General features: G+C 38.2%; 5 protein-coding genes and 1 pseudogene across 6 annotated transcripts; 3 read left to right on the top strand and 3 right to left on the bottom strand.

Moving 5' to 3' along the window:
* Window positions 1–2,397: 2,397 nt before the first annotated feature.
* On the bottom strand, window positions 2,398–5,867 carry LOC120005143. Its single transcript, XM_038854618.1, has 9 exons — window positions 5,602–5,867; window positions 5,373–5,500; window positions 5,170–5,217; window positions 4,916–5,029; window positions 3,961–4,029; window positions 3,787–3,843; window positions 3,407–3,562; window positions 2,906–2,986; window positions 2,398–2,804 (listed from the first exon to the last, which is right to left on the bottom strand). Exons 1-9 carry the CDS (start codon window positions 5,726–5,728, stop codon window positions 2,739–2,741), a joined length of 846 nt encoding a protein of 281 aa, XP_038710546.1. The 5' UTR covers window positions 5,729–5,867; the 3' UTR covers window positions 2,398–2,738.
* Window positions 5,868–6,397: 530 nt separating this feature from the next.
* Window positions 6,398–7,409, bottom strand: LOC120005518 (L10-interacting MYB domain-containing protein-like). The gene is made up of 3 exons (XM_038855185.1): window positions 7,353–7,409; window positions 6,554–6,912; window positions 6,398–6,475 (listed from the first exon to the last, which is right to left on the bottom strand). The coding sequence occupies exons 2-3, from the start codon at window positions 6,899–6,901 to the stop codon at window positions 6,398–6,400; spliced, it is 426 nt and encodes a 141-aa protein (XP_038711113.1). The 5' UTR covers window positions 6,902–6,912; window positions 7,353–7,409.
* A 458-nt stretch (window positions 7,410–7,867) lies between these two features.
* LOC120005769 lies at window positions 7,868–8,681 on the top strand (annotated as a pseudogene).
* Window positions 8,682–8,784: 103 nt separating this feature from the next.
* On the bottom strand, window positions 8,785–11,894 carry LOC120005768 (pentatricopeptide repeat-containing protein At5g46100-like). Its single transcript, XM_038855582.1, has 3 exons — window positions 11,756–11,894; window positions 9,767–11,302; window positions 8,785–9,155 (listed from the first exon to the last, which is right to left on the bottom strand). The coding sequence occupies exon 2, from the start codon at window positions 11,228–11,230 to the stop codon at window positions 9,791–9,793; it is 1,440 nt and encodes a 479-aa protein (XP_038711510.1). The 5' UTR covers window positions 11,231–11,302; window positions 11,756–11,894; the 3' UTR covers window positions 8,785–9,155; window positions 9,767–9,790.
* A 110-nt stretch (window positions 11,895–12,004) lies between these two features.
* On the top strand, window positions 12,005–13,552 carry LOC120005116. The gene is made up of 3 exons (XM_038854588.1): window positions 12,005–12,474; window positions 12,570–12,717; window positions 13,105–13,552. The coding sequence occupies exons 1-3, from the start codon at window positions 12,094–12,096 to the stop codon at window positions 13,332–13,334; spliced, it is 759 nt and encodes a 252-aa protein (XP_038710516.1). The 5' UTR covers window positions 12,005–12,093; the 3' UTR covers window positions 13,335–13,552.
* Window positions 13,553–14,174: 622 nt separating this feature from the next.
* On the top strand, window positions 14,175–18,057 carry LOC120005115 (triose phosphate/phosphate translocator, chloroplastic). 2 transcript variants are annotated; one of them, XM_038854585.1, is made up of 12 exons: window positions 14,175–14,737; window positions 14,821–14,895; window positions 15,006–15,071; window positions 15,169–15,247; window positions 15,662–15,782; window positions 15,902–15,997; window positions 16,326–16,438; window positions 16,547–16,624; window positions 16,745–16,861; window positions 17,096–17,195; window positions 17,296–17,396; window positions 17,716–18,057. In XM_038854585.1, the coding sequence occupies exons 1-12, from the start codon at window positions 14,463–14,465 to the stop codon at window positions 17,731–17,733; spliced, it is 1,239 nt and encodes a 412-aa protein (XP_038710513.1). In that variant the 5' UTR covers window positions 14,175–14,462; the 3' UTR covers window positions 17,734–18,057. The 2 variants fall into 2 exon arrangements, with proteins under 2 accessions (XP_038710513.1, XP_038710515.1); XM_038854587.1 differs by having other exon boundaries at window positions 14,605–14,742.
* The last annotated feature ends 199 nt before the right edge of the window (window positions 18,058–18,256 follow it).

The raw sequence follows: 18,256 nt of genomic DNA on the forward strand, positions 1-18,256 counted from the left end.
TTCAAAAGACTAATATGACATCGACTTGGCATTAATCCAACCGAGTGATATACTATAAGTAAAAGTTTTACACCTCTCACATTAGGAGCAATCGAGTGATATACTATAAGTAAAGACTTTACACCTCTCATACTAGGAGGAGAATTGGCTATCTCTGCGCCACAGTGTTCTTACGATTCCCGTGGATACATCATATTACCCTCATGGGTTTTTTCTTCATGAGCCCAACAACTGAGTCTTGATCCAATTCACTTAATCCCATGAAAAAGCCTAGTTGACATGTAGGAGTGGGCTTTGTCCATATAAACCATTCGGTTGGGACCGATGTGGAATATTTTTGTTCATAACAAATGGTGGCGGCTCATTATAAATAAATTTGTGCATGTCTATGATCCATAATGGACAATATGCTTGGTGTGTTTGGTGTTGAATTTTTCTAACATCTCCTTCATTGCTTTCCTATAGTGCTCTGCTCGTATGGTTCATTTTGTTGTCAATGATGGTTACAACTGCCTTGCTTGAATAAACATCATCAGTTTTTTTTTTGGGGTTCTTTGGATACTCTTTCTCGATCGTATGGTAGTTGGTAATAATCTTGACGACCCATTAAGCCTAACCAGTAACCACCCATAGTATGAGTCACTAGATTAGTTAGCCGATTTCAATCCCCTCTCACTAAATGACACATTCATATCCCAATTCTCAAGGGTAGTTACAAGTTTGTAGGGTAGGTATTCTATACTTGAAATACAAAGCTTGAGATATTAGATATATAATATTATAAACACGTTTTGAAGGATCACACAAATTAAAGGAAAAAAAGAAAAGAAAAGAAGAAGCTTCGTTGCCTTTCAAAAGTTGCCAAAAACGCGTATGAATCATGAAGAATTTTTTCTTTTTATTAAAGCAAAGCAGCAGATATCATTTGAAATCCTTACATGTGCTCCATTTCAATGAAACAAAAAAAAAAAAAAAAAACCCATAAAATAGGATATGTGTAAAACGATGACAAAATGAAGGTTTTTCTTTTTTTTTTTCTTTCTTTTTCCTTTCACTTTCTTTACTTTTCTTCGACTCTTTCACTCCCGTCAGTGTGTATAAGAATCGGGCTTCCGTTGTAGAAAGAAAACTGTTGACATTTTGGGGTGGGAGATGGGACTGAGAGTGAATGTGATATGCATCATCCTAGCATTATAGGCGTCGATCGATTCATAGTGGGATAGCAGAGTGCCACGTCATCATCAAGAGATGTAACAATATTTGTATAAAATGGCATACAGAGATGAGTTCCACCATTCGTTGGCATTTTATGGTCAACGCTTGTGTTTGACCAATCACCCAAAACCTTTTGGCTTTTTTTTTGTCCTTTTGTCTCGTAGATTTAATATTTATGAAGTGTGATCGGTAAGTTGCGTGATTTGCGGCAGGAGGGCCCATTACAAAGTAAGAGCGCCAAAAAGAAAAATGTAGATATAACTTTGGCAGTAGAAAACAGAGCAGAGGATCCGAAAACCTCTAATGTTTTGACCCAAAGCCAAATGTAAAACCAAATCATATATCATATATATATATGTGTATGCTTTAATTTAATAGCTGAGGTCAATTTTCACTAAAACCGAGGTAACTACTTTCAACTAATCAATTGGTTGGCCATGGTTGTTGCTTTTCCTCTCATCATTTCCTGGTTGGTTAGATGTTATCATTTCCCTTCTTTGCTCGTCACCCCACTTTTCCTCCTCCAGTCCATCGGCCAGAATCAATGGTGGAGGCTATTAGGTCCAGAGAAGGAATAGGGAGAATTCCCACCCTAGGTGCAGAGAAGGGAAGCCAGTGGTGGTGGTGAGTTTTGTTGCAGAGGATTAGGGGGGTAATCCCAGTTTAGGTAACAAGGGCTTTTGTCTGAAGATGAAGAACAGAGAATGTACAGGTGGATTTGTGGTGGGGCTTGTTGGGATATGAGTTAGGGCATGGATTCTCTCTTCCCAAGTTGCCTTCCATGTTGACATTCCTATCCAGTAGCATCCACTACATGAGGTTGAGAAAAGGCAAATAAATTATTTGCAGTACAAGGCAGGCTGCACATAGAATTCGCAAAAATGACCCTTTGAACCGAAATTTCTAGCAGTTTTAGCTTTCCTATGTTATGAACCATGATGGCATCGGAGCTTCTAAATACAGAGGCTGCATTCCTTGTGCAAGTGCGTTCTTGAGTTAAAAAACTGGTGCACTCGCGGTTCAGGCACCAAAATGGTCGAATCTCACATCCAGCATTCAGCTTCAATATCTATCTTGTAAGTGGTAAGGCTCCTATATTCCGGAGCCAACAAAAAAACAACGGCGACACGCCGGTTTGCAGCATCAATTAACAACTCATAATGATCTCACTTTCACATCCTCTTGACTGTTAAGTATAGGAAATCTTACGAATTACTCGAATCATGAATATGTTATTTAAGTGCATATGATGCAACAATATTTGGTTGGACCTAAGCAACAAACCTAGAAACCGATGTCCATCACTCCATTGTGAGGATCAAACATTACCAGATATCAACCATATGAAGAGGAGCCGAGGGAGCCATCTGAAGAGAGCGAATTGGAGTCTATGCTTTTAACAAACAAAAAAAAGTAGGATAGAAAAAAAAAAAAAAAACCCATAGATGGACGGGACTAGGATGAACAGAATCCTCGTCCATGACAGTACAGACTACCAGATTTCATCAAGAGAGGTCCCTCAACTAGCTTAACCTTGATAAGAGAAATAACCAAGCACCAAATACTGGAAAGGTGATCAAGGCAGAAGCCTGGAATTCCACAAATTTGATTACAGTTGTTAGTGGTTCCACAGAAAGAAAAGTACAATATTTCTCAATTAGCAAAGATGCAACACATAAAAAAAACATACCAAAAAAAATACCAGCTCCGCATTGGCAAGGGTTGCAGTTGAGTCATGCCTTTCCATTTCTTGTTTCACAAGTCGTTGCAACTACAATAATCAAACTCCAGTATTAAGGGATCCAATCACTAGGACTCCTTAGATATGGCATGGCCTGGAAATTACACACCATAATTTCCAACTAACCTTACCTTTTATGGATACTCTGTAATTTACTAACAAATGTGGGGTGCCAATGAATTGTTATGAACATACAACAACATAAAGCTAAAATCAAAATACCATTCTCTGAAAGTTCAGAGTTGAGAAGTTTTGAGTAAATATGGAAGCCAATAATGGGGCTTTGCAATTTAATGGCCCTAATTTGTAGAGCTCATCAAGCTCTAATTTTGGACATTAACATATATATCCTCCTAATAGAAGTCTCCCTACATTTGTAAGGTAAGAAAACTACAAAATGGCTTCAACATTGGAGGGACAGAGTTCTTAGAGTTGAAAGTTAGTACAAACCTCATGGTGATACTTCTTTACTGTTAAGTAGAATTGTTCAAAATGGTGCACAGCTTCAGACAGATAGGTTTCCCAAATAGGCCTTTTGCCAGTTGAGTGGAAATCTACTGCCCCAAAGACTTCTGAGAGATGATTTTCAGACACATGATAGATGAACTGGAATCCAGATAAAATGTCAGAGTTGGCTACAATTTACAATTTTAAAGAAAGAAAAGTTAGAAGGTCAACACATCTTTTACATTTGTGAAAATATCAACACAACTGCAGCTTAGAATGCTATCACAGTGAGATTTTATTCTTTGCGTGCTTATCAAAATTTTGAATGTTTAATGAACCAAAAGACAGAGCGAAGCATCTGAAATGGTACTCCGAGTCATCACCTTCAGAAATGAGCACCTCCTAGAACTCACTTGCTTTCGAGCATTCAATGTTCTCATCTACATCAAATTTAGTTAGTAATTAAAGATTCAACTGGGCATATGCATCAAAAACAAAACACTCATATTCTGCTTCCTCATTTGCAGCACATATTTGAAGTTTCTTTAGATACCAACCTCAGTAATATGAAGAGCCTGCTCTAGCTGTTGAATTTGAATCCATTGTTCAGTTACGATGTCATTCATCTGGATGACAAGAGATGAAAATTCAAATGACCAACACATCAACTTGTCTAGAAGTAGGACACTCAAATTTAACATAAACACAGATTCTCAAAGGCAGTAATCCAGATATATAAACTCAACAAAAATACACAGACATGGACTACAATTACCATCAAGACTAACACACGAAAGTAACTCAGAGTCTCTATATTTTTGAGGCTTTTAAAATTGTTCATATTGATAGGGTATTCATTGATTCCACAAAAGAAAAAAAATGGAGGGTGTTCATATCAAGGTTTCACAATGACAGGAAGCTTTAATTATATTGTTAATTCTCTGCAAAATCTGCACGCTTTTCCAGAGAAGTTTCCCGCCTGTTTTTCCACATACTTTTCCTATATTCCCCCATTAGAAAGCAGAAATAAAAGTACAATGGAATTGGAAAGAAAAAGAACAGCAAATTTGAACCAGGAATGTGAAGGATGATTAATGTATGTGGAACAGCCATACATATTTGTCACTTTCTGATGTTTCTTACATTCAAATGTGGTTCTACAAACAGGCTATGCAAACCATCAGGAAAAACACTACGCTCAGGTGGAAATTTCTATCTATAATCCACCAATTAAAACAATGCTTACAAACATTTTGATAGTGTGAGTATAGTTTCGCCCTGAAGTAGTTCAATTACTTGACACAATGCTATAGTACAGTGGGAAACAATCCTCTCAAGCTAAAATGCATCTTAACTACTAAGTCATGAACATATTACATCCTCCATTGCTGTAATTAACTGAAATACCATTCAACTTTTACAAAAATGTAACATAGCTAGTTGGAGAAGAAACCAGACCACCATCACTACCTATTCCATGAAAAAAGGCACTTGCAAGACTTGAGTACAGACCTTTTCAACTTGTGAAGTAGCCAATTCCACTTCAGCCGCAGTATCTTTTGCTTGTAATTTCAAAACATGAAGATCAAAGTTGTTCTTTCTAGAAGCTGCCCATAGAAGTCGTACCTAAGTATCACCAAGCCTGCTCTCAAATCAGTTAAACTTTCAACGGTAGGATAAAATTTTCCATTTCAAACCATTCTGTGTTGGATAGGACATGGAAAACAAATATAAAATCAAATCGAAAGGCAGACTAAGAGACGAACCTCTTCTTTCAGTGCAATTAGACTCTCTTCAGCATATAATGAGTCATCCTGCAATCAAGTCAATACATCATCATCTAGAAGAGTTCATATTGCCACATAAATTTGAGTTCAACAGCAATAGAGGTCAAGAAAACTGTAACATAGCAATAGTGAAGCTGCAATGAAATATTCATGGTATGCTTAGTTCTTCTATGAAACACAACCTTAATGCCTAACAAAGAAGACCGCAGATCACGAATCTTCGTGTCCATGTCCTCAATTAGCTTCTCCTGTTGCTCCAGATAAAGGTTTCTAGCATCTAAATTCCGTACATTTTCCTCTAGAGCAGATTCTAGATTCACATTAACGAGCACAAAATCATCATCTACTCAAGGAATTATAAAGCAAGATTACTAGGTAAACTGAAACTGAAATTAATAAAGGGATTTCTACCTAATTTAGCAACCTTGATCTTAGCCTTCCGCAATTCGCTGATCGAGTTGTTGTTTGCAGATTTCGGTTCGCCGAGAAGGAAGACCGACGACAAAACGGCAGCTAAGAGAAGCAGATTAATCGCCATTGCTTTCCTTTCTCTTCTCAGTTTTCAGCGGTCGCGAGCTGTTGAATTTCAGTAGCCTTTCGCTTCTTTCACCTTTTCCATCAGAAACTGAGATTTCTAACGCGTACTTCTCAATTTTGCGAATTTTTTTTTCTTCCCTTTTTTTGCGAATATAATTCAAAATATTATTTCTAAGACTTTTGTCGAGAACAAATGGGCCGTCCGGCCCGTCTCTCCTGTGAACGGGCTTGGGCTAGCTGTTAATGGGGGAAGGTGTTGTTGATAAGACCCATATGGGAAGAAGATAAGTTTCAAACAAAATTGCTCTTAGTTTAGCAACTCAATCTCCTCGAATTGAACAGGAGAACATTATTTGGTCATATTTAGTAGTGAGTTTGGGAATGCTTTGTATTTTGATGCTGTGAGGTGAGGTGCGGTGAGGTAAAAAATTGTGGTGCTGTGAGGTGAGTTGTGCTGACAAAAAGCGTTTGGCTTGTCAAAAAAAAAACTGTGGTGAGGTCAGTTGATGTCCAGTTTAGCGTTTGGATGAACAAAATTGCGGTGAGGTGAGCTGATATAATTATAAGTTGTAACAAATATATACATATTATACATTAATACCAAATACATATATTTTATACATTATTACATAATATATTATACAATAATATTAAATATAATTAGTTCATTTTATGCTGCACTATATATCATATAACCCTCCTTGTCCGCGATTCCCTGGTTACGGAATTTAGCGCACTTTCTATCCTCCTACAACAAAAGATTGAGGAACATAATGTTAGCAAATGAATAACAAAGATCATCAAATTAACAAAGTATATGAAATACCTTGATTTTCCTCTCCCACCATTCATTATTAGCTAGCACAGTCTGACGTTGATCATCCCATCCAAGCCCTGTCTCATTGAACACCAGCTTCTCCCATAATCGCCACTCTTTCTTCAGATTATCCCATTTGTTTTTAAGTTGTGTTTGATCATAAGACCTACCAGTTTTTCCTTTAAATGCTATGATGATCTTTTTCCAACCCTCTTTAGAAAAATGAGTGTTTCGCCTATCGCCAGCTTTTTGACGTTCGACACATATGTCAACAAAAATTGTTGTCAATGCGGCATCCCATTGTGCCTTGTCAGTTTGTGTTGAGTCTCCAACAACTTGAGTATTTGTTTGATTCATTCTACAATAGGCTAAAAATAAGAAAGATATATTTGACACAAAACTGGGTCTCACCATCAATCACAGTAGTATTCATACAATCATACGTACAAAAGAGTAGCATGATCAATGGTGAGGATTATAACTAATGCTTGCTTGTACTCATGGTATTAATGGATTGAAAAAAGCTGGGAAATTTTTCCAGAACCGTACATCAAACCCAAAGATAATGAAACAATTTTTTTAGCCAAAACTGGATAATAGACTACTCTATGAAAGAATCAATGAAATGAATCATATGAAAACTTCTTCAATATACAATTGGCAGCTCGTAATTAGCTATGATGACCATAAATCAACACAAAACAACGAGATACAACACATAAATTACCAGAAAATGGAGAATGAAGCATAATAAAGAGATAATAGTACAAATATATAAAATAAAAAAAAAAACGAAGAAACATATTACCTGAAACTATCGCGGTTGAGATTTGTTGCAGTTGGGTTCTCTCCTTGACGGTAGTGGTGAAGAGTGGCAGAGGAATGGTTCACGATTTAGGTTTTCTTTTATTTGATGGCAATTGTGTAAATAACATGAATTTTTTTGACGCCGAAAAAACGGCTCCGTGTTTTTTTAAGTCAAACTACGTTTGTCTTTAACTGCTTTTTTTGATAAAGCACCTGTACCCAGCTTTCAGTTCAAACACAATTAACTCCGTCCACAATACAACTCACCCCACGCCCAAACAACAAAAAATGTGAAAAACGTCGTTATACTGCTTTTAACGGCGTTTTTATTGTGCCCAACGCAGACACAAACGGGCCCATATACTGTGTATTAGTATACATATATATTCCAAAAAACATATTAACAAACCAAGAAGGATACCAATGATAGATGACTCAGTTGACAATCAACTGGATTAGACATATGTTTCAAATGCTCGATTCCAACCGCAAACATATTTTTCTACGGTATTAAAAAAACAAACCAAGAAGGATACGAAACATAGTTGTCAAGCATGGTGGAGATTAAGCTTGAAGCTGATGACAATGAACAAAAGCTCCCTTGCTTGCAAGTGTTGTACCAATACCCAATCCAGCACAGAAAACGTTGATACAGAAAGCCCTTAGTCAGACATTTCAGAATACAACACATTTAGCAAATCTTTTACCTACAGGAACATTTCTAACTTTCCAACTATTGGCACCCATTCTTGTCAAACCAAGGTAACTATGACCCTGTCTGCCAATTCATAACTGCAGTTGAGTTTACCACTTTACCTACAGGAACAGGGCTTGTAGCCCCTTGTGGACTCTCATGCTTCCTATTGAGTTTCACACACAGCTTCAGGGACAAGGATGGCAATGTGTGCTATATGTCATTGATGGCTCAGCAACCATATCGCCTGAACTTGCAGCAAACTACAGGTTGCAATTTATAGATTTCATGCATGCCTTGATGTCCATTCTTGTATTCGCAGCTCTTGCTCTGTTTGATCAGAATGTTGTGAGCTGCTTCTACCCAACACCTTCAGTTGAGGCTCAAGAGATCATCACAGCAGTCCCAGTCGGTATTGGTGTCATTTGCAGCATGTTGTTTATTGCATTTCCGACCAAGCTCCATGGAATTGGCTTTCCCATTATCAACCAATTGAGTGAAAACTCTGTTGATTTCATTTGTACTTCATTGATCTTCTTGAATATATTGCCGTTTGTGCTGCCCGCAAATCGTTTCCTACAACTGAACAATTCTATCCATTACTTCTAAAGATTGGTTTGGCAGAGTATCTCAATTCTCACATGCCATTCAGCTGACTCGATTCTCAAAGAATCCATAACTTACAAAGATGTAAAAATGCAATGAGTCAGTTTCAAAAATGAGAAAAGAAGAAGAAGGAAAAAAAAACAGATTTTCCTTGCATTAGACAGCATTAAGACCATATATGACAGCTTACAGGTGGGTGTTTGAAAATTCCTTTCACAAAAGAGAACAGAATCTCAAAACTTCTTCCAATGGAAAATGAATGATATCAATGTTGATCCATGCATTGTAACACATCAAAGATGCAGATAGGGCATTCTAGCTGCCGGGAAACTATCAGCATTGGTAAATTAGATCCCCAAATGAAATCTCACAAGATCAATGATTGGAGTATGATGACACAAAGTCACAAACACTGGAGGAACAGCTAGATTGGTTACCTTGAATAACGATTCTCAGCCAGTCATGGGTATTGCAGCTACCAATAAGCATTTTCATCACCATCCTCTGTTAACAGGACTTCATCAAGCACATTAAAGGAAGCAGTAGCTAGAAGCAACTTCAAATTTTATTGTCAGGAAACGCTTGCCAAACAAACGGGTGCTTGAAGGGGCAATATAGCTTTAGTCCAACAGTTCCATCATGGATGATTGCAACAACCAAATAAAAGAGGTTGCTGAAAAATATTTTTTTTTGCATACCAAATGGCCTTCAATAAAGCCATCCTATCCACGACACATGTGAATCATTTCAAGTGGTCTAGAAATTCAATTCAATCTAAAACATCAACTTACATGACATCCCAAGTTTCTCTACCAAAGATCTCAATCATTGGCTACATGTATAAATTCTATTTGCTTCCTAATATATGAAAACATATTAAAATATCTGAACATAACATATAGATTTCAATGTAAGGCACCTTGTTGCTTGTCATCCAAAAGTTCCACAACTGGCCTTATAAGTCCTGTTAAAAGGTTAAGGATTATTAAGTTTAAACTGCGGATGTCATTCATGAAACTGATCAACGTAACCAAGCCAGTGTCCACGCTCTATAATGATAAAAATCGTAATGGATATTTTGTATGTAAAACAAAATCCACACAAAATTCACTTACATAGTCATAAACTTGGTTTGAGTTTTATATCACAGGCTCATCGAGTTTGCCCATCAACTTAATCCATAACGATTGAGTAGCTTCCCTAACCTTCTTCCGATCCCAAAATCCATTGATCACTATGCTCCAAGTTCCTTCATCAGGAACACATCCACTAAGAACCATCTCATCAACAATGCGATAAACTTTGTGCAAGTCTCCCTTCTTACAATAACATTTCACAAGGAAATCAAAAGTTTCAGCATTAATTGAGATACCCCTAGTTTGCATACTTAAATACAATTGGAAAGCACGATCTGGATTACCACTACTACAAAGGCCCTGGACGACCATATTATGAATTCTAACATGAAGGCTCCAAGTTAATCTGATTGGTGTGACTCCAGTCAGGACCATCTCATCAAGGAAGTTTGCAGCCTCCTGGAACTTGCATAAATCACAGAAGCCATTGATGATCTTCCCGTACAGCCCAGCATCTGGCTTCACACCCTGAAGCTTCATTCTGTCAAGGATCTCTACAGCTTCTTGGAGCTTCGCTTCTTTACAAAGTCCATTGATTAAGGTACTATAAGTTATCACGTTGGGCTTCTGGTGCTTCCTAATCATCGTCTCCAATAACTCCACGGCTCGTGAAGCATGCCCACCTTTGCAAAGACCATTCATCAAAGAACTGTAGGTAAACACATTGGGCTCAATACCATTGGTCTTCATCTCTTCAAGTAATTCCATGGCTTCATCTACATTGCTAGACTGGCACAAGCCACATATCAAAGAGGTGTAGGTAACCACAGAAGGTAAACAACCTTTTTCTTCCATTTCTTTGAACAACTCTTTTGCCTCATTGATTTTCCCAATCCTACAAAATCCATTAATCAAAGTACCATAAGTATATGAATCAGGCGTACACCCATGTTTGGGCATCTCATGGAATATTTTAAGAGCAGCATCAATTGTTCCACTGTTTTTGCAGAGTGCCTTAATCAAAATATTCAGGGAAGCAACACTGGGTTTGATACCCATACCTCTCATATCCTTGTAAAACCTCAATGCAATCTTCAAAAGATTCTCTTCAACAAGAATGGCAAACACTGTAATGTAAGATTTCTCAGTGGGTTTGCAGCTAAAGTCATTCATCTTATGAAAAACCCTGACAGCATCCAGTGGCTTGTGAACCCGACCAAAGGCTCTGCAAATGGTAAGGAATATATCTTCTGCGATTGCACACTTCTCCTCCTTCATTCTATCAAGAAGATTCTCCGCTAATCTAAATTGGTTTGCAGAAGTCAGTTTAGAGATCATGACACCAAATGTACGGCAGTCATGCCGGAAGCCATTACTGTACTCAGCTGTGGCTGAATCAAATATAAGAGTTGCTTTAGTAACATCTTTTTCCGCATGTATTAGCTGCTCCACTTGGGAAGACGTAATTTGTTTCGACCATTTATACATAGCTTTACTGCCCATTACTGTCACCTTTTTCTTCTTCACGGTTATCCTTCCAAATTCAGATGTTGCTCGTATCCGTCATTTGTGCCTCTGCAGTTCCAGTTGTAAGCAATATCATAAACAACGCAACAATATTACCCACACTCCATAAAAGACACATCTTTAAACTTGCTTGACGTCAATGAATCAAAACAAAACAAAATATACCTTATAATATCGGTAAGTTTCATTATTGTCACTCAAAGTTTGACAATGTCTAAAGAATTATATGCTGTTTTGCGAAATCATTCTAATAAACCTTCCAATCATGTTATTTTGCCTTCATATCCAAATTTACATGACAGTAGAAATCTCCCAATCCAAAAGCTACTAATTGACGTTAATTCTGTAATTGCAATTGACAATTTGAGTATGTTTTCTCAGTTAAGCTGCAATTTTCCCCACTGTTAATCGCCTAAAACTAACCTCAAAGAGAACAATTGAAATTATTGCTGTAGTATCTCGAAAACGTAAATTAAATCTGAGAGCGCACAACACGCATACCTTTGAGAGTAGATGTGGAGGAGGTTCCGGTTGGCGATATTGTGATCAAAAGGACCAAACAGAATGATGCCGCCGAGGAAGAAGCGGCGCTCGCGGATAAGAGAGGCCGAGAGGCAGAGAAGCTGTGAGGAGCTGTGAGGACTGTGGACATATATGAATTCGACCTAATTACAGTTATACCATTAATGCCAAAACGTTGTCGTTTTTTTCCTTGCATTTATTAGAAAAACTAAAAGAAAATATCCTTTCCAATATCGCCCCAATGTATGCTCCACCACAGGGATCGATCAGAATTCAGAAGATGAAAGTTTGAAATCAATTATTTCGAAGTCTCAAGCATGGCGCTTACTCTGCGATCCCCCTCCAATTCCTCCATTTTTTCTACTTTAAAATCTTCCGCTCTTTCTCGGAACTCAAAATTAATGCTCTGTTCTCTTGCTCCCTCCTGCTTTGGCTATAATTTTCATCCAAATTTCCTCTCAAAACGGAGTAGGATCCACCATTCGTTCCCGATTAAATACCGGATTTCTTCTAATGAAGAAGAAGATGATGGAAGTAACCACAATTTTAGCGAAGCAGTAGAGCTGTTCAACAAAGGAGAATTCTATAAATGTCATGATGTTCTCGAGTCTCTCTGGTGCGAAGCAGAAGAGCCTGCTAGAACTCTATTTCATGGAGTTCTACAATGTGCGGTAGGACTTCATCACCTCTTCAACCAGGTTCGCTGAAACTCCTATACGTCGTACCTCTGAATGATGTATTTGTGTTACGAAAAGTATTTATGATTTGAAATCAATGAATTCTGCATGAGTAGAATCACAAAGGAGCGATGATGGAGTTGGGAGAAGGCGTGTGTAAGCTTAGAAAGTTTGATTTCGGGAGCGAACCGTTTCATCAGTTTGAACAAGAGATTTCTGCGGTTCTGGAGTTTATTTACCAAACTCAGATAGAATTGGCCGCCTGTAAGTGAACCTTTTATTGCTGAGCCTTCTGTTTTGTTTAGGACTACTGTAATTTTTCGTTGATCAGCTTCAATTAGGTCACCATTCACATATTCTAATTTGCAAACTCAAAGTTGAACATTGTTCTAATATGCACACTTTGAGAGATTTTCGACCATTCGGACAGTCAAATTGTTAATATAGCATAAAAATCAATATAAAGAATTTGTCGGAACAATGTGAAATTTGTCATTGTGTGCATATTGAAATAATTTTCAATTTTATCCTAAGTTAGAACGTGAGAACATTCGATAAGTGAGTTGTAAATTGATAAATCTTTCAATAACCAAAAGTTACGTTGCCGCATTTTGTTTTTGTTTTCTTATATGATTGTGGGTATATATATAGGTGGTGATGACATTTGTCTTCTGATGGAGCAATCAGAGAGATCGTACAGACTTCTTGGAGGCTATGGTGCTGGGCAGCGTTTGTATTCCCTGCAAAGTGACACAGACGATGTTATGTACATCATTTTCTGCCATCAGAGATCATACAGCTCTGGTGAGCCACTGAAGGTGAAGCTTCCAATCCTTAATGCGACTGAAGAACATGTTATGGCCTGTTCAACAGATCATTAGTACAAAAAAAATGGGAAAAGAATTTCATCACGATGTAGTGCAATAACTAGCTAACAAATAATTAGCTAGTGGATTTGCTGCCCCGCCCGGTTGCCATGCCTATAGTAGATTGAACATAAGGAGATACTGATTGTTGGTTCAAGATAGAAATTGCAGAATGAGAAAGTTGTTGAAAACTTGGTAATCTAGTCCTATAATTCACTGGTTTTATTGGTTTCTGATTATGATTTTACCTCTTACAATTGGAGAATTAATCTACAATCTTAACAATATTTGCACATTGGCGGAATGGCGAAGGCAGTATACTGATTTCCTCTTGAAATTAGGGGATTAGGGTTTAATACACAAGCGATTCATATGCAACACCGCTTCATTACATGATGATGTTGCATATGAATATCGTCACTAAATACACATTCATCATCATTATCTGAGACTTTATCCAAAATTTTGGGGTCAGCTAACTGGGTACACAATAAAATTACTTGCATAACTTAATCAATCAAATTAAAATGTTTGCATGTAATGATCATTCTTCAGCAGAATCAGCACAGCAAACAACATAAACATGCTACAAAAGCTAAGAAGTTGAAACAATGGGGAATGCATCCGAACTCAGGCCCAAACTGATCCATTTTTCAGTTTTCGGCCCAAGCAATGATCCATCTGATCATCTCCACGGAGGAAGTTGCCAAATAGTCATATGCACATGATCACTATTTCCACCACCCATCACAACTCACAAGAAAGTCTTTTGGAAAGGATAAGGGGATGAAATCGAATGGACAAGACATGGCCTCCATCACAAGCCTCTCGCTTGAGATAAGATGACCCCACTCCATATCCTCTTCTTCCACACTGTACACCACAGCAACTCCCAATAAACTTTCCAATCTCCTTCTCAAACCCCACCTGACCATTGATTATTGTTTTCCTGAACGATTCTCGTTCGACTTAATCATATTGGCCGATCAAATTTTGTTAACGTGTACGTATTTCACAGGATCATAACCGTACCCAATGAAAACAAAAGGATTTTAACCGCCCTACGCCGCAAAACGGATTTTGCTCTTCCCAGTGCGTGCTGTGCATACGAATAGCACATCACTTCTCTGTGTGATTGCATCTATGGAGTCGCGGGTACTTTCGCGCGCTGCCGCAATTTCGGCCTCACCGCGCCTGCCGAGGCCGCTACGAGAGAGTGGCAACTCCGCAAGCGTCGTAGCAGTGAGGCCGATCGGAGCTGTTGGCGAGGGCGGGAACTTGATATGGGGGAGGCAGCTCAGGCCGGCTCTGCTACTAGAGAGCTCGCCGGCATCGTGCGTCTTGTGTGGGAAGAGGGAGACTCTGCAGCCTTGCTTCTCCGCCGCTTCCTCTCCCGCCGAGGGGAGTGATTCCGCAGGGTGAGGTCCGTTTCATTAGACTCGGTCTACTTGCCCTGTGTCGGACTTGACTCACTGTTTCACCTGACTCGATGTGTTTGCAGGGAAGCGAAGGTTGCTCCAGTTGGCTTCTTCGAGAAGTACCCGGCTTTGGTTACCGGTTTCTTCTTCTTCATGTGGTAGGTCACTTGTTTCCTCTTAATAACGACTCATTACTGTAAAACAGTACTCAGATTGAACTTCCGGTCCGGTTCCGTTTATTAATTTTGCCAGGATTGTACTCCTGCAGGTACTTCCTGAACGTGATATTCAACATACTAAACAAGAAGATCTACAATTACTTCCCGTATCCATAGTCAGTAATCCTCCGTTTGCAATCTGTCGAGGCCATTATAGACTTTCGTACGCTTTGGTTCCGAATTCTGACGAGCGATTTTATCTGTTCTGTGCAGTTTTGTGTCGGTTATTCATTTGCTGGTTGGGGTGGTGTACTGTTTGGTGAGCTGGGCCGTGGGTCTTCCGAAGCGCGCTGTAAGTGATACTCTTCAAGTCCACAAACTCCGGGATTTAAGATATATTTTATTTATGTGATAGATCTTTTTGGAGTTGTACCAGTCTATTAGACTATTTCTTTAAGGTTATTTTATTCTTATTTTGTTTATTGATTCTGTTCAAGTCCATGTTATGTGCCAATCCCAAATCTAAGTGTACGTAAACATCAAGAAGCTCATTGCTCCTTACTTTCTGCTCATTTTCTTCTCCACTTGTTTGGTTCTCTTATTTCAAAATGTGTAGAGCTCCAAGATGATGTGGTAAATATTTTTCTTTCTTCTTATTTGGTTCTCTTATTTCAATTGCCTGGGTTTTATATCATTTCTATTTCCTTGATTATAATTGCAGCTCATGTTACTGATCATGCCACATAACTGGTGTTTATGTGTGTAGCCGATTGACTCGAAACTTTTGAAGCTGTTGATCCCAGTTGCTGTATGTCATGCATTAGGCCATGTAACCAGCAATGTATCATTCGCAGCGGTAGCGGTCTCTTTCACCCACACAATCAAAGGTGAAATCAAGTGTCCATGTCATGGATTAGACTAGGGAAAGTATAACTCTTTTGCTATATATACACATTATTAGCACATTTTTAATTCTTCACTTTTGTTCCCCAACATTGTATTTCAGCTCTTGAGCCATTCTTCAATGCTGCTGCCTCTCAGTTCATACTAGGACAGCAGATACCCTTGACTCTATGGCTTTCTCTGGCTCCTGTTGTTCTTGGTAAGTTATTCTGAAATTTTGCATCATACAATTGTTCGAAGCTGTCTCCTTCTTTGATTCTACACCAGTTTATCGGATTGTTAATAAATACATCTCAGTATCACACTTACATGCGTATTATGTGATGCATGCCATGAATTATGCGACTTTACCAAAAAATGTCTTTTGAGTAACAGAATTTCAACTAGGTTATGAAAAATCATGATCATAACCATAACCATCTATTCCTATCTAAAGCTAGACACTCATCTAATTCCCATTGGGTCGAGGTTAGGAATTAGGCCAGTATATTTTTCTTTCTGTTTTGATTTATATAAATCGTTCGCAGGTGTGTCCATGGCATCACTAACCGAGTTGTCATTCAATTGGACTGGCTTCATTAGTGCCATGATTTCCAACATCTCCTTCACATACAGAAGTATATACTCAAAGAAAGCCATGGTAATCTTTCATAACATCCTTGGCCTCATACTTTCTATACCTCTCGCTCTTCTTTTATTAGAATTTTGAATTGATTTTCTGATTATTATATTTTTTTTTCCCATGCAGACTGATATGGACAGCACTAATATTTATGCCTACATTTCCATCATTGCTCTGTTGGTTTGTATACCACCGGCCATCATCGTGAGTATAGACAAAAAGCTATGAGGCCAAGAAATTTAATTCCTCATATTAAACTAAAGTTTTTATCATTCAATCTCGTAAAGGCCCTCCTTTTTTTGGTGTCCGCGTGCTATCTTGCAGTTTGAGGGACCACAACTAATGAAGCATGGTTTTAACAGTGCAATTACTAAAGTGGGTACAACCAAGTTCATCTCCGACCTCTTTTGGGTGGGAATGTTTTACCACCTTTACAACCAGGTAAGAACGATCTATGCATTCTTATTTTAGTCGAAGCTTCTTGTGCATTGTCCTGGACTTCATCTTTGTGAAATTACTAAGAAGTATCTGCCACTAGGGTCATAACATAACTAGCTGTTTCTTCTTCATTTCTCTTTAATTTCCAATGCCATCATTTTTTTCCAAACCAGGAATGCCAAAATTTATATATTGTATTGGGATGATAAAAGCACGTTTTGCTCTTTGGATTTTCAGTTGGCTACCAATACCCTTGAGAGGGTTGCTCCTCTTACACATGCAGTTGGCAATGTGCTGAAACGTGTATTTGTGATTGGCTTCTCAATCTTGGTCTTTGGTAAAGATATATTTCTTTTCAATGTTGATTTTGTCTTTTTGCCGTTTTCATTATTTTTACAGACTAGTTAATGAAACAATGTCGGCTATGCTTCTTACAGGAAACAAGATATCCACACAAACAGGTATTGGTACAGGCATTGCAATTGCTGGAGTGGCAATGTACTCTTACATCAAAGCCAAGATGGAAGAGGAGAAAAGAGTGAGTCTCCCATAATATATACCTACTTTAATATGATTAATTTTTATCCCCAGAGAAATGATAGATGATTTAAGGATTCTTCTTTCTCGAATGAATTTGTCAAAAGGAAAGGAAAAACACGTGTACGGATTGCTTGGTTAGCTTGTAGACATCCTCTTTAATTTTTGAAGGAGATGGGGCAATACGGGGAATTTAAGGGAATTTAGGACAGCGTAAATGGCTGGGGATTAGGGTATTCTACTTAAAAGTTTTCTTGGGCTAGAGCCTGGAGTAACGGATTTTGATGAACTTATTCCAAGCTGGCCCTTTCTTTTTGCAGGGACTTAAAGCAGCTTGAGAAGACAAGAAGGTTGGAGATGTGACCTTCTTGGACGTAAAAAAAACAATTCCTATGATGTCAGAAAACTAAAAAGAAATTTGAGCATGTTGTTAATGTTTTCCAGTTATTTTTTGAAAAAGTTTCTTTGATTCCGAGGACAAACAGTTGCTAATTAGCATCAGCTCTTGTTTGGCTATCAATAATGTAATATATTTACAGTCTCAGAACGAGCTTTTGTGGGGATTTGACAAGGAGTGATAATGGAAGCATGTATATAGTAAACTTACCACATGCAGCTGAAGTGGTTTGATTCTCAAAACACCATACCTGAGCTTCTGGACATCTTTTACGTATCTTCGTATTTCTCTAATTTTTTCCTGTGAAAAGTTTCAGCATCAAAGTAAGCAATATCATATAATATGATTATAGATGTTGTAATGCATACTTGCATTGGGAAGTTATAGCCTGCTGAAGCCATGAGGAAAGAAGGTATTTTATGATCATACAGTTTTAGGCCCACGAAGTGAAGTCTCTACGGTGC

The sequence above is a fragment of the Tripterygium wilfordii genome, chromosome 9 (genome assembly GCF_013401445.1).
Source record: "Tripterygium wilfordii isolate XIE 37 chromosome 9, ASM1340144v1, whole genome shotgun sequence".
NCBI lineage: Eukaryota > Viridiplantae > Streptophyta > Magnoliopsida > Celastrales > Celastraceae > Tripterygium > Tripterygium wilfordii.

What these genes read in the sequence shown, in the direction of transcription:
- LOC120005143 (XM_038854618.1), bottom strand. Translation starts at nt 5,728, where the DNA reads ATGGCGATTAATCTGCTTCTCTTAGCTGCCGTTTTGTCGTCGGTCTTC. An exon ending in CTTCTTTGTTAGGCATTAAG is followed by an intron (nt 5,218 to 5,372) that starts GTTGTGTTTCAT and finishes ACTTGATTGCAG; the next exon opens with GATGACTCATTATATGCTGA. An exon ending in CGGAGCTGGTATTTTTTTTG is followed by an intron (nt 2,805 to 2,905) that starts GTATGTTTTTTT and finishes GTGGAATTCCAG; the next exon opens with GCTTCTGCCTTGATCACCTT.
- LOC120005518 (XM_038855185.1), bottom strand. Translation starts at nt 6,901, where the DNA reads ATGAATCAAACAAATACTCAAGTTGTTGGAGACTCAACACAAACTGAC. An exon ending in GGTGGGAGAGGAAAATCAAG is followed by an intron (nt 6,476 to 6,553) that starts GTATTTCATATA and finishes CTTTTGTTGTAG; the next exon opens with GAGGATAGAAAGTGCGCTAA.
- LOC120005768 (XM_038855582.1), bottom strand. Translation starts at nt 11,230, where the DNA reads ATGGGCAGTAAAGCTATGTATAAATGGTCGAAACAAATTACGTCTTCC.
- LOC120005116 (XM_038854588.1), top strand. Translation starts at nt 12,094, where the DNA reads ATGGCGCTTACTCTGCGATCCCCCTCCAATTCCTCCATTTTTTCTACT. An exon ending in TTCATCACCTCTTCAACCAG is followed by an intron (nt 12,475 to 12,569) that starts GTTCGCTGAAAC and finishes CTGCATGAGTAG; the next exon opens with AATCACAAAGGAGCGATGAT. An exon ending in TCAGATAGAATTGGCCGCCT is followed by an intron (nt 12,718 to 13,104) that starts GTAAGTGAACCT and finishes GTATATATATAG; the next exon opens with GTGGTGATGACATTTGTCTT.
- LOC120005115 (XM_038854585.1), top strand. Translation starts at nt 14,463, where the DNA reads ATGGAGTCGCGGGTACTTTCGCGCGCTGCCGCAATTTCGGCCTCACCG. An exon ending in TTTCACCCACACAATCAAAG is followed by an intron (nt 15,783 to 15,901) that starts GTGAAATCAAGT and finishes ATTGTATTTCAG; the next exon opens with CTCTTGAGCCATTCTTCAAT. An exon ending in TATACTCAAAGAAAGCCATG is followed by an intron (nt 16,439 to 16,546) that starts GTAATCTTTCAT and finishes TTTCCCATGCAG; the next exon opens with ACTGATATGGACAGCACTAA.